Source organism: Miscanthus floridulus, chromosome 14 (genome assembly GCF_019320115.1).
Source record: "Miscanthus floridulus cultivar M001 chromosome 14, ASM1932011v1, whole genome shotgun sequence".
Lineage (NCBI taxonomy): Eukaryota > Viridiplantae > Streptophyta > Magnoliopsida > Poales > Poaceae > Miscanthus > Miscanthus floridulus.
In genome coordinates, this window is record NC_089593.1 from 94,025,020 (window position 1) to 94,037,519 (window position 12,500).

Below are 12,500 nucleotides of genomic sequence, written 5' to 3' on the forward strand. Positions count from 1 at the left end.
AGGACCAACGACCAAGTAGAGCATGCCAACGGCATGATCCTGCAGGGCCTCAAGCCAAGAATTCACAGCCAGTTGAAAACGTTCGGCAAGAAATGGCTCGCCGAACTCCCGTCAGTCATCTGGAGCCTGAGGAACACTCCAAGCTGAGCCACGGGGTTCACGCCTTTCTTCCTAGTCTATGGGGCCGAGGCCATCCTCCCCACCGACCTAGAATATAGTTCCCTGAGGCTGCAAGCCTATAACGAACAAAGCAACCACACCACCCGAGAGGACGCCCTCGATCAGCTGGAGGAAGCCTGAGACGTCGCGCTACTACACTCGGCCAAGTACCAGTAGAGCCTGTGGCGCTACCAGGCCCGACGCGTCCGAGGCAGAGACTTGAAGGTCAGCGACCTGGTGTTGAGGCTAGCACAGAGCAACAAGGGTCGCCACAAGCTGACCCCACCATGGGAAGGACCGTACATCATCGCCCAAGTACTGAAGCCCAGGACCTACAAGCTGGCCAACGAGAAGGGCGAAATCTTCACCAACACTTGGAATATAGAACAGCTACGTCGCTTTTATCCCTAAATTTCCAAGCATTGTATATGTCGTTTCTCGAAATACAATTACTAAGCATTCTTTAATTGGTCTTATTTTTCGAGAAACCCCCCGGGCCCATCGTAGGTCTCGGCAGCACAATAAAGGTGACAAGGGAGACTCAGTTATGCCTCGGCAGAACCAAGCCTCCCTCGAGGGCTAAATGGGGGACTCCCCCTAGGTCCCACGCACCACTCCTTAGTGTTTTTTCGCAAAAATTCCTTCGCCAAGACTCTAGCAAGCTCTGACGAATCACTTGTAGAGACTCCTCGAACCAAGGTCTGTTTCCTAAGCAAGAGGCCGGTAGAGTCGCGAGACGGCCTACGCCCCTGGGCTACGGCACTCCTTCACCACCTCTCGCTCAAGGGACGGCTTAGGCTCCAAAGGGGTGTTTTGCAAATGAAATCTGATCAGGAGCAACAGAGGGCAAAGGCTCGGAAACATGAGAAAAACGACTAAGAAGCCCAAATACGTTAGAAATAAAGGCCTCGACGGCCACAAACATTATGATACAAAAATAACCCCTATTCTATCTTTACATAGTCCCTAGGGCCCAAATTAAGGCTTAGGGCCTCCAGCACCGGCAGATGGTAGGGGAGGAACCACCTCATCTTCAAAGAGCGTCGCCAGCGCCGTACCAGGGCCTTCCACTGCCTCCAGCAGCTTTGCGACTGCCGCGTGGGCCTCCTCGTCATCATCAGGCAGAACGTAGCCATCACTAATGGCCGGGAGGTCGACGCCAAGGTAGTGAGAGGAGATGATGGCCATCGCCCGCTTAACACCCATGTGCAGCGCCCCTCGGAGCCGCTCACGCATCTGGCTGCTCAGCGCAATCAAGCGGCTCCCAAGGGAGCTGCCCGACTGAACCCCCTCGACTTCTAGGGCCTCGCAGGCAGAAAGGGCAGCATGCTTTAGCACCTCATGCTCCCTGATCTCGGTCTCGAGCACCGTCTGCACCGTGCTGGAAGCCTCGGTGGCCTGAACGATCTTTGCCTCTAACTCTGCACCACGGAAAATGGAATAAGGTCGAGCCAGAGAAAAAACAACCTAAGTTAGGGACGAAAGCCCATGGAGCTCACCCTTGGCCTTCAGCTCCCAGCGTTGGGTCTCGGCCTGATAGGCCTCGGCTCGCTCCTTCAACCGCTGGGCCTCGACTCGAGAGGCCTCGGCTGCCCTGGAGGCTTCACTCCCTAGCTCTGTGTCATACAAGGAAGTTAGGAAGCAAACATAAGAGGAAGAAAGCAAAACAAGGGGACTCAAACTCACCCTCGACCGTCCCCCTCAAAACCACAGCCTCGATCTGCGAGGCCTCAACCGAAGCAAGGGCCTCGTTCAGAGCGCCTTTGGTCAGCCGGTGCGCACTCTCCTCTACCCCCAGCTGCCCGATGAGGGCCTTGCCTGAGGCCGTTGCTTCTTTAGCCCGGGACCTGAAGGCATCCCGATCGCTGACGGCGTGGGTAAGCTCCTCCTCCAGCTCCTTGATCCGTGCCGCCAAGGGGGCGAGCTACGCCTGGGCTGTGGCCGCCTCGACCTTCATGCTTCGTGCCGATAGAAGCTCGTTAGCATCGGCAAGAAGGCCTCTCGGCCTCTAAAGCTGGTCCCAGATTCCCCTCTCTCGCTGGAGGAAGACCGACTTCCCGAGGGACCGGGTCTCAAGCTCCTGAGGAGGCAGAGCAGAGGTCGTCGATTGCGACAAAACCAAGGAAAGAACAATGTCGCGCGAGAAAGGAAAACACGAACCTGAGCGACTCCGGGCAGTTCGTCGACCACCACGGACAGCGTCGTCCATAGCGACCGCTCCGCCAGCTCGCGGTACTGCTCAAAGGTACTCCAGCGCCCGCCCTCGGCCATGTCCTCGAGGGCGAACAAAGGCTCCCCCTCAGGGTCGTCCCGGCTCCACCACAGTACCCGCGGGTGATCCCACCCGCGGGGCTCAGGTTGCACCTGCATGAGGGCCGAGCTTCCCTCATCTAAGAGTGGCTCCGGCTGCTCCACGGCATCGGTCTCCTCGGCGCCGACCACCACCCGCGCCCGAGAAGTATCGTCGGAGGAGATCGGATAGACCTCCGTCTCCCGGGCACTCTCCCGCAACAACGGCGGGCCCTGAGCCAAGGGCACGGCCGAGGCCTCCACCGCCTGCATCTCTGCCTCCTGCGTAGACGGCCTCGCTGCCATCATGACGGCCGTGGTGACCTCGGGGGCTCCAGCCTCTGCAATCACGGCCTCGGTGGTCTCGGGGGCTCCGGCTTCCGTCGTTGTGGCCTCGGCAGACGTAGAAGCGCCGACCACGGACACTGTGGCCTCGGCGGTCATGGGCGCTAGGGCCTCCATCGCCTCAGCCCCAGAGGCCCCGGGAGCCTCGGCAACAAAGGGCACGATGGCCCCATCCGACTGTGTAGGGGCCGCCTCGGCAACCCTTCCTTGGGCAGCCGGTTCCTTTGGGTCGACCCTCACCGACGCCGCACCGCGTTGGATGGCGGCTTGTGCCTCCGCCACCCAGTGGGCAGAGGAGCCGGGGCTCGCCTTAAGCGCTTTAAGGGGCACCAAAGGGAGGTCGCCCGCAGGCCGCTTCTGACTAAAGAAAATCAACCTACAGGGTCAGCACGAGACCAAAAAAGCAAACGGAAGACACCATAACCCTGCCAAAAAACACTTACTTCGAATGGGGTAGCCCCAGCTTCGCCACGGCAAACCTCATCCGCAACGGCGGAGGCGGCGGCAGTGGCACCGCATCCGCATCCATCGGCGCCGGTCGGTCCTCAGCGGACCCCGACGCCCCTTCAGTCCTCTGTGGGGCCGGTGGCGTTGCCTCCACCGCCACCGGCTCCACCGCGACCGCCGAGCTTACCGGGCTGACGGCGCATTTGCCTAACGACCGCGCCTCGGGCATGTCGGCCTCGGCCCCGGAGGGGGCCACCACCGGCCCCAGGTCTGCTTCTGCTCCCCTTCCCAGGGGTGCCGGGCTGCTTGCCGATGCCCCGGGCGCCACCTCCATGATGTCAGGAAGGTGGTCTAGGGGGCCTCGCCCCACCTCGCCCTTGTCATTCCCGTCCGAGGCCTCCATTGACAACGACGTCGACGGAGATTCCTCCAACGGGAGACCATCCTTCCATTGCTGACAGCGGCGCTTATCCAACGCCTCGCGTGCAAGGATGTGCTTCATGCGCTTCGCCGCCTTAGCATCCTTTCACTTCTTCTGCGCATCGGCGTGAGCGCGGTTGATCGCCCGCTGCCCCGCATCCTCAGGAACGGGCGGCGGGGAGGAGTGCATGTCCCTCATCCCCTGAAGAAACGACAAACGCGCATAAGGAAACAAGGGATGAAGGGAGGCTGAGGAGGTTCAGAGGCTACAGTGGCGCTCGACTTACCAGCGAAAGGAACCCCCATGACGGACGCATCGCGAAGGGGGTTAGGTTGCCACCCCTCAACTTCACATCTACCGTCTCCCCCACCTGACGGTGAATTTCCTCGTCGGAGAGGGTGGAGGAAGACATCCGGGTGCCTTCGACGGGCTCACCCGGCCTCATCTCGAACAGCCGCCGCCGCCGAGCCATCAGCGGCAGCACCCTCCGGCGGTGGAAGGCGGCCACGACCACAGCGACGGTGAGGCCATGGTTCCGCAGCCTTGCCAGTCCCTCCAGGAGCGGCTCCAGCTTAGGCTGGTCGACCTTCAGGACGCCCCACTTCCATTTCTCTGGGCAACTCTCCACAATCCGCCCAGTATAAGGGGGAAGTCCTCCGTCGTTGTTACGGAGGTAGAACCAACTCGTGTACCATCGGCGGTTGGAGGACGCGAGTTGGGCCGGAATATAGAGGTGCAGGCGGTCCTGACGCACTTGGAGAGTGCAGCCTCCGGCCCTTGATGCCTTCCTCTTTCCCGACGTGCCCGTCGGCTTGGTAGTATGCCCTGCCCGGAACAGGTGGAGCCACAAATCCCAATGGGGAGCGATCCCTAAATACCCCTCACAGATGGCAATGAAGATAGCCGCCTGAGCGATGGAGTTGGGATTAAAATTGTGGAGCTCCACGCCGTAGTAGTGCGGGAGCGCCCGCGTGAACCGGTCCACCGGAACGCCGAGGCCGCGCTCGTGGAAGGAGTCGAAGCTCACGACGTAGCCGTCGCGGGGCCTCGGCTCCAGCTCGCTGTACGGAGCAATCCACTTTGGCCTGCTAAGGTCTATCACTGGGCGGAGGAGTCCACCATCGACAAGCGACTGGAGCATCTCCTCGGTGACGTCCGACGGATCCCAAGGGTCCGCCTCGACAACGACGACATTGCCGGCCATGAGTGCGATGGAGGAATCGGGCGCAGCGGTGAGTCCTTCTCTCTCCCTCCATGCTCTCGCTTTTTTCTCGCTTTCTCCCTAGGCTCGCTCTTCTCTCCTCTTCTCCCCAGCACCCGCTGCTCTGGTGATGGCTCGACGGAGGTGGTAGGCAAGGTAAGACAAGGAGGGACGAGACTCTTCGGGTATTTATGTAGGGAGTAGGTGAAACGAACGGGCGATGAAATCAGGGAGGTTTTCCCCGTCCGGCATGGTTAACCACGAGCCGATTTCGGCGGCCCACGCGCCCACATCTCCCGCATTAATTGCGAGGACAGTTACGTCCCGTCCATCATGTCGCGCTCGGCCACTACGGCAGCAGGCGTTGATTCGCCTCCCCACGAAACCGCCTCAAAAGGCGTGCCACCCGCGGCCGAGCCAATAGGGAAGATATTTCCCGTGGCCTGTTCCTTTCATAGGAAGGAACCGGGCTCTGAGCCTATTACGATCCAGGGGTTCGAAGGCTGGACCCCAAAGGGTTTCGACAGCCGCCCCAGGATAACAGAGTTAGGGGCGACTACGGGCGAGCCTGTACGGGGCTGAGACCCAAACGAGCGAAATGCTTGGAACGCCCAAAGTCGTGTCCGAGACCGGCAGGAAAGTATCCGAATGGGATCCCACCATAGGGAGGCACCGAGCCACCGAGGCTCAACGAACGGCCTTGGCACCCACTAGAGAAATCTGCTGGTACTCTTGGATTGTGTCTCTGGACCGCTAGCCGTCCCCTAACGAACGGGGTTCGGGCCTCCACTCGGACTACCCGATAACAGCTCACCGGGAGTGCCACCGCTCGTGCCCATCGAGGGTAGTGAGGCACATTCCACCCCTCCTTCCGAGCGAAAAGGAAGCACGAGGGTCGTGTTGACACCGTTTTTTGCACGTGTCAAAATGATCGGAGTGGACTAGTCGGCAAGGGGAAAGTTACTGTATACTTGATAGCCGATGAAAGCCAGCTTGTAAAGATGGTTGCCTATAGTTGGTGATGGTCGATGGAGAGGTTGATTTAGACTCGGGCGTTGCCAATGAGGTTGAAGGTGTCATTGTCGATGCCGATGAAGGGAGGCTTGAAGACTACTGCCGATGAAACAGGGAGTATGCCGATGAAGGAAGACTTGAGGACTACTGCCGATGAAACAAGGAGTATGCTGATGAAGGAAGACTTGAGGACTACTGCCGATGAAATAGGGGGTATGCCGATAGGAAGGAGGACGGTGAGATTTCCATCGTAATTGAGGCGGACAGGGAAATAGATAGGAGTTGATTTCCTTTTCTATATTTGTTAGAGTATGATTCATGTAAGAGTCACGTGTTTCCTTAGATATGGGCTTGGTGTCCTAGTTGTGTTTGGTTGTGTCTCTTTAGATCAGGGTATAAATATGGAGTGAGAGGCAATATAATTAGATATATCAATCAATATCAAAACCAATTTTTACTCCCATTTGCATCTACTTACTTTTCAGCGACTTCATCAATTTGCATTATTTTCTCTTTATGAGTTCTCATTGATTCGGTGAGCTGCATCGCTTTAGTGCGACCTTCGGCGATCCTCGAGTTCCGCGTGAGTACCTCTTGGCCGTGACTTCCGGGTGTATCGCTGTTGTCAGGACCAAAGTGCTCGTATCTTTATCCTTGTCGATTAACAGGTCAAATCGACTGGCATGCCTTGGATATCGATTCGGGTATTAGCCCTTTGTGTTTGTAGATCCACTTTTGCATCAACACATCTTTTGGCACGCCCAGTGGGACAAACCAATCCGATCAATATGTTCAATTCCGAGATCGATGCGGGGAACATTATCGCGGTATCAGAAGAAGATCTTAAGGAAGAGCAGAGGCAGGCTATGGAAAAGGCCGTAGAAGAATACAGGCAGCTTTGTCTAAAATCGTTTAGCCTGAACAAGAGTGGACAAGTCATCCAGAAGCAAGATTTGCCGTTGCCTCGGTAGGTTACCTTCGACTCTAATCCTGGTAAACTTCAAGAGATGGTTAATTCTGCAGTAAATCATGCTTTGATTAATTATTCCAATGTGTTGTCCAATACTGTTCATAATGCTGTGGTTCGAACTCTCAAAGAAGGACAAGCGTCACCGCATGATGTTGGGCCTGCCTATCACTAACCAGAGCTGGCATCTATCAATACTCCATCGGCTCCTTTGGCCGTTGTGGGTACAGAAGTTACTTCTTCTCCAGTATCGGCAGGCTTACCTAATATTCAATCTACACCGATACGATCAGATCCGGTACTACCAGGAGGACAAATTCAGCTTAGTACAGATCTATCGGCATCAGCTATGTCAGGCCCTGTGTCTCAGAATAGCCAGATTCCTACTAATTGGTGGGGATATGGTATGCCTCCGGAGTCATCTGCTTTCAATCCTGGATTACCTCAAGTGTTTGACGCAATAGGAAAAGCTCCTATACCATCGACTGTTTCGCCGATGGCCCAAGTGCCTCAATATGCCACAGCAACTACTGTGCAACCAACTCTAGGGGGTTTCCAGATGCCTTTGGTTCAAACGCCCAGTTCAAATCCATCGGCAAGCTTACTGCCGATGCAGCAGAAAGCCCCTGTTATGAGTCAAACTGGGGTTCAGTTTATGCCTCAAGCTGGTTATAATTATCCAACAATGTCAGCAAATTACCAGCCATCGGTAAGTTTTGTACCGATGGGTTCTAATAATGGTTGGTCAGGACAGTTACCTGTTCAACATACAGTTCAGCAAAATCAACAGATTGCAGGGATTCAACAGGGTTATATGCAAGCTGGTGTCCAGAATCAAGCATCGGTAGCACAGCCGATGAATCCTTTCCAACAGGTTAATGAACCATAAGTAACGGCGAATATGCCGATTGCTGGAGATCGTGGGCCACAAAGATATGTGGAGGGATATCAGCAGGCACTTCCTATAGAAATTCAGCCAGTTCGTCATCAGGAGGCTGATGCTTTTTGGACCGATAGGATAGCAGAAATTATGAAGGATCAGTTTGGGATAAAGCCCAAGGTCAATACTTATTCTTATCGGACTCCATATCCTCCTGCATATGATTTAATTCCTCTCCCAAATCGGTACAAGGTACCAGATTTCACTAAATTCTCCAGGCAAGATGACACATCAACAATGGAACACGTCAATCGCTTCATTATTCAATGTGGAGAGGCAGCTAGCAGAGATGAATTAAGAGTTCGATTATTTTCATCATCTTTGTCTGGATCAGCATTTACGTGGTTCATTTCATTACCACCAAATTCTATTATTACCTGGGCTGATCTAGAAAAACAATTTCATAAGTATTTCTTTGCTGGAATCCATGAAAAGAAGCTTACCGATTTAGTAAAATTGAGACAGCGCAATGATGAATCGGTAGAGAGCTTTGTGCAAAGACTACGAGATGTAAAAAATAAGTGCTACAGTCTGGTGCTGGATGATCGGCAGCTTGCCGATCTGGCTTTCCAAGGGTTATTGCCACATCTTAAAGACAGATATGCTTCTCAGGAGTTTGAAAGCCTCAGTCATCTTGTGCAAAGGATCTCTGATCAAGATACTAGGGATTTTGAACCTAAAAAGAATTGGAGTAAAAAGGTATCATTTGTTGAAGAAGTAGGAGATTCTAATTCTGATGAAGAACCAGTTATCGGCTTAGCTGAGTGGGTTAAGAATAAAAAGCCGATATCTTATCCCTTTGGTCAAAAAGAGCCAGAAAAGTTTACCTTTGATATCACCAAGGCCGACAAAATATTTGATCTTCTGCTTCAAGAGGGCCAAATTAAGCTGTCACCTAATCATGTGATCCCATCAGCAGAAGAGTTGAAGAAGACCTTGTACTGCAAATGGCACAATGCAACTTCACACAGTACAAATGAGTGCAAGGTGTTCAGGCAACAGTTACAATCGGCTATTGAATCTAGGAGAATTAAGTTTGGTACTTCCAATGCCCAAAGGCCGATGAAAATTGATCAACACCCTTTTCTAGCAAATACGTTGGAGGCCAAAGGGAAGACCAAGGTATTGACGTCCGAGGCTGCTGAGAAAAACACATCAGTGGATCCCCAACATCGGATAACTACCGATGATGCAAAAAGTAAGGGTTTGCTGGGAGAAAGCAGTAGTTCCAAAAAACCTCCTCGACCTGGCATTGTGATTACTCATCGAAGGCAGCAGGAGGGTTGGCGTCAGCGTAATGATCGATATCAACAACAGCAAGAAGAAAGATGTCGGGAAGAATGGCATCGGCATAAAGATCATTGGAGGTGCCCGTTTTTTATCCATTGCTGGGAAGAAGGTATTAAATTGCCAACTATTGAAAATTGCCCTGAGTGCAATGGTTATTATGGGGTCAATCAGTCAGAAAGAAGATTTCAACTTGGCAATCAGGGTTTATTTATCAATGAGCCGATCAGAAGCAGAGCATCAGTGCATGATCGGCTGGGGGGCAGACTTAGTGTACATGAAAGGCTTGGTAAACGCGCTGGATATTTTCCAAGGAATCAAGAGGAGCTTGAGGAAATGGCAAATGCAAGAGTTCCCGATGAGGAAATATTCTACAGGGACCCTAATATACGCCGTGTAGAATCGACTAGGATCTGTTATCAGCCAGTTTGGAAAACCAAGTTTCCTCGATGGTGCCCGGAGGGTCTAACAAAGACACAGAGAAGGAGGATGCAACGTGAGCGTCAGGAGGATTTATACCAAGAGGAAAATTCCTCCAATGAGAGGTCCGGTCATCAGCAGTGGCAGGTAAAACACAAAAATAAGGGTCCATCGGCAGATGTTAATATGGTATTCATGTTGCCGATAGAATTTTTGGCACTATCTGATAATGAGGAAGAAGTTGTTCTCTCTGATCAAGTAGCTCAGTTGACACTAGATCCAATGATGGCTGTTTTTGAGAAACCTACCGATGACGAGAGACAGCATCTTAAGGCTTTGTTTGTGAAGGGCAGAGTTGATGGGCAGCCTGTGTCTAAGGTACTTATTGATGGAGGGGCTGCGATTAATATTATTCCTTATGTGATGTATCGGAAACTTGATAAGGGAGATCAAGACTTGACCAAAACCGATATGATGCTGAAAGATTTTGAAGGCAATGTGTCACCGGCTAAAGGGGCAGTATGCGTTGAATTGACCATCGGCAGCAAAACCTTGCCGACGACGTTCTTTGTTATTAACGGCAAGGGTGCATATAATCTGCTTCTAGGGAGGGATTGGATTCATGCTAATTGTTGTGTTCCTTCTACAATGCATCAATGCCTCGTACAGTGGATTGGGGATAAGATTGAGGTTGTCCCTGGTGATTCTTCTTATATCATCGCATCGGCAGAGTCAGATACTTATGAGCGAACTAAATGCATATCAGGAGAAGCTTGGGAAAAAGAGTTCCTTAGAGTTGCTGATTATGAAATTCCACCGATCTAAGCAGTCGGTTCTGAAGAAGAGTTTTAATGGATAGGTTTGCCGATGATGGAAAATTAGGTCAAGGGTTCACATCGCAGATGATTTAGTAGAAGTAGATATCGGTGATGGCGATAGGCCAAGACCTACTTTTATTAGTGCTAAGTTAGATTCCAAGTGTAAGCAGCAAATAATTAATGTGTTTAAAAGAGTATAAAGATTGTTTTGCTTGGGATTATATTGAGATGCCTGGGTTAGACCGATCGGTAGTTGAACATCGGTTACCTATCAAATCTGGATTTCGGCCACATCAGCAGCCAGCGCGCCGATGCAACCCTAATATACTTCCTGATATTAAGGCCGAAATAACTAAATTAATTGAGGCAAAGTTTATTCGGCAGTGTCGATATGCAGAGTGGATCTCTAATGTGGTTCCTGTTTATAAGAAGAATGGAAAGCTTCGTGTTTGTATTGATTTCAGGAATCTCAATAAAGCCACACCGATGGATGGCTATCCAATGCCGATTACTGATTTGTTGATTGATGCTGCAGCCGGACATCAAATTATCAGCTTCATGGATGGTAATGCAGGCTACAATCAAATATTCATGGCTGAAGAAGATATTCCCAAGACTGCTTTCAGATGTCCAGGTCATGTGGGGTTGTTTGAGTGGATAGTTATGACGTTTGGTTTGAAAAATGCCGGCGCTACTTATCAGAGAGCTATGAACTTTATTTTTCATGAATACATCGGCACATTAGTAGAGATCTACATTGATGATGTGGTGATTAAGTCTGGAGATATCACAAAACATCTAGCCAATCTACGAAAGATACTGGAGTGTACAAGGAAGCATGGATTGAAGATGAATCCTAATAAATGTGCATTTAGTATATCGGCAGGTCAATTCTTGGGTTTTATGGTGCATCAGCGGGGCATCAAAATCAGTAGGAAGTCTATTGATGCAATTAACAAGGTGGTTGCTCCTGCCAATAAGACTGAATTGCAATCTTTGATCGGTAAGATTAATTTCATTAGAAGATTCATATCTAATCTGTCGGGTAAGATCAAGGCTTTCAGTCCATTACTTAAATTGAAGGCCGATCAGGAATTTATATGGGGAGCTGAGCAGCAGTTAGCCCTCGATGAAATTAAGAAATATTTAACAAATCCTCCAGTGCTAGTTCCACCTCAACACGGGAAGCCTTTCAGGTTGTATTTATCAGCTGATGATACTGTTATTGGTTCGGCTCTTATTCAAGAATTTGAAGGGAAAGAACGTGTTATTTATTATCTGAGCAGAAGATTAGTGGATGCTGAGACAAGGTATTCGGCCGTCGAAAAATTATGTCTATGTTTATACTTTTCTTGTGTCAAATTGAGACATTATTTGTTATCTGCCGAATGTACGGTCATATGCAAAGACGACGTAGTCAAGTACATGCTGTCAATGCCGATATTAAGTGGTAGAATCGGCAAGTGGATTTTAGCATTATCAGAATTTGAACTACGTTACGAATCGACCAAGGCAGTTAAGGGGCAAGTTATGGCTGATTTCGTTACTCAGCATTGTAATACAGTGGACTCTCTGGAGATTGCCCCTTGGACACTTTTCTTCGATGGTTCCACATGCGGTGAAGGAGCAGGTATCGGCATTGTGTTGATTTCACCTCAAGGAAGGAAGTATGAGTTTTCATTGCCGATTGTTGCTACATCGACAAACAATCAGGCTGAATACCAAGCCTTGATGAAAGGGTTAGAATTACTGAAGGAGATACGTGCCGATGCTGTTGAAATCTTTGGTGATTCTATGCTAGTTATAAATTAATTAACTGGAATTTATGAATGCCGAAGTGAAGCTTTGATTTCGTATTATGAAAGATGTTTGCAATTGTTGAAAGGATTTAGAGATTTTCGTCTTGAACATATCTCTCGGTTGCATAATGAGGAAGCTAATCGACTAGCTCAGCATGCTTCAGGGTATCAGCCTATTCAGGAAGTGCTAACATCGGCAGTTGATACCGATGACTGGAGGAAGGAGGTTGTCGATTATTTAAAGGATCCCTATAGAAAGGTTGAGAGACGTATAAGGTTCCAAGCTACTAAGTATGTGCTCCTCGATGATGAATTATATTATCGAACTATAGATGGAGTTTTACTTAGATGTGTTAGCAGTGATGAATCGAAAAGCTTGATGGGTGAAATTCA

At 50.7% G+C, this 12,500-nt stretch overlaps 1 protein-coding gene across 1 annotated transcript; it reads right to left on the bottom strand.

The window, feature by feature from the left end:
• Positions 1-1,137: 1,137 nt before the first annotated feature.
• LOC136504037 (uncharacterized) lies at positions 1,138-3,574 on the bottom strand. The gene is made up of 4 exons (XM_066498925.1): positions 3,273-3,574; positions 2,488-3,169; positions 1,659-1,773; positions 1,138-1,580 (listed from the first exon to the last, which is right to left on the bottom strand). Exons 1-4 carry the CDS (start codon positions 3,572-3,574, stop codon positions 1,138-1,140), a joined length of 1,542 nt encoding a protein of 513 aa, XP_066355022.1.
• Positions 3,575-12,500: the final 8,926 nt, after the last annotated feature.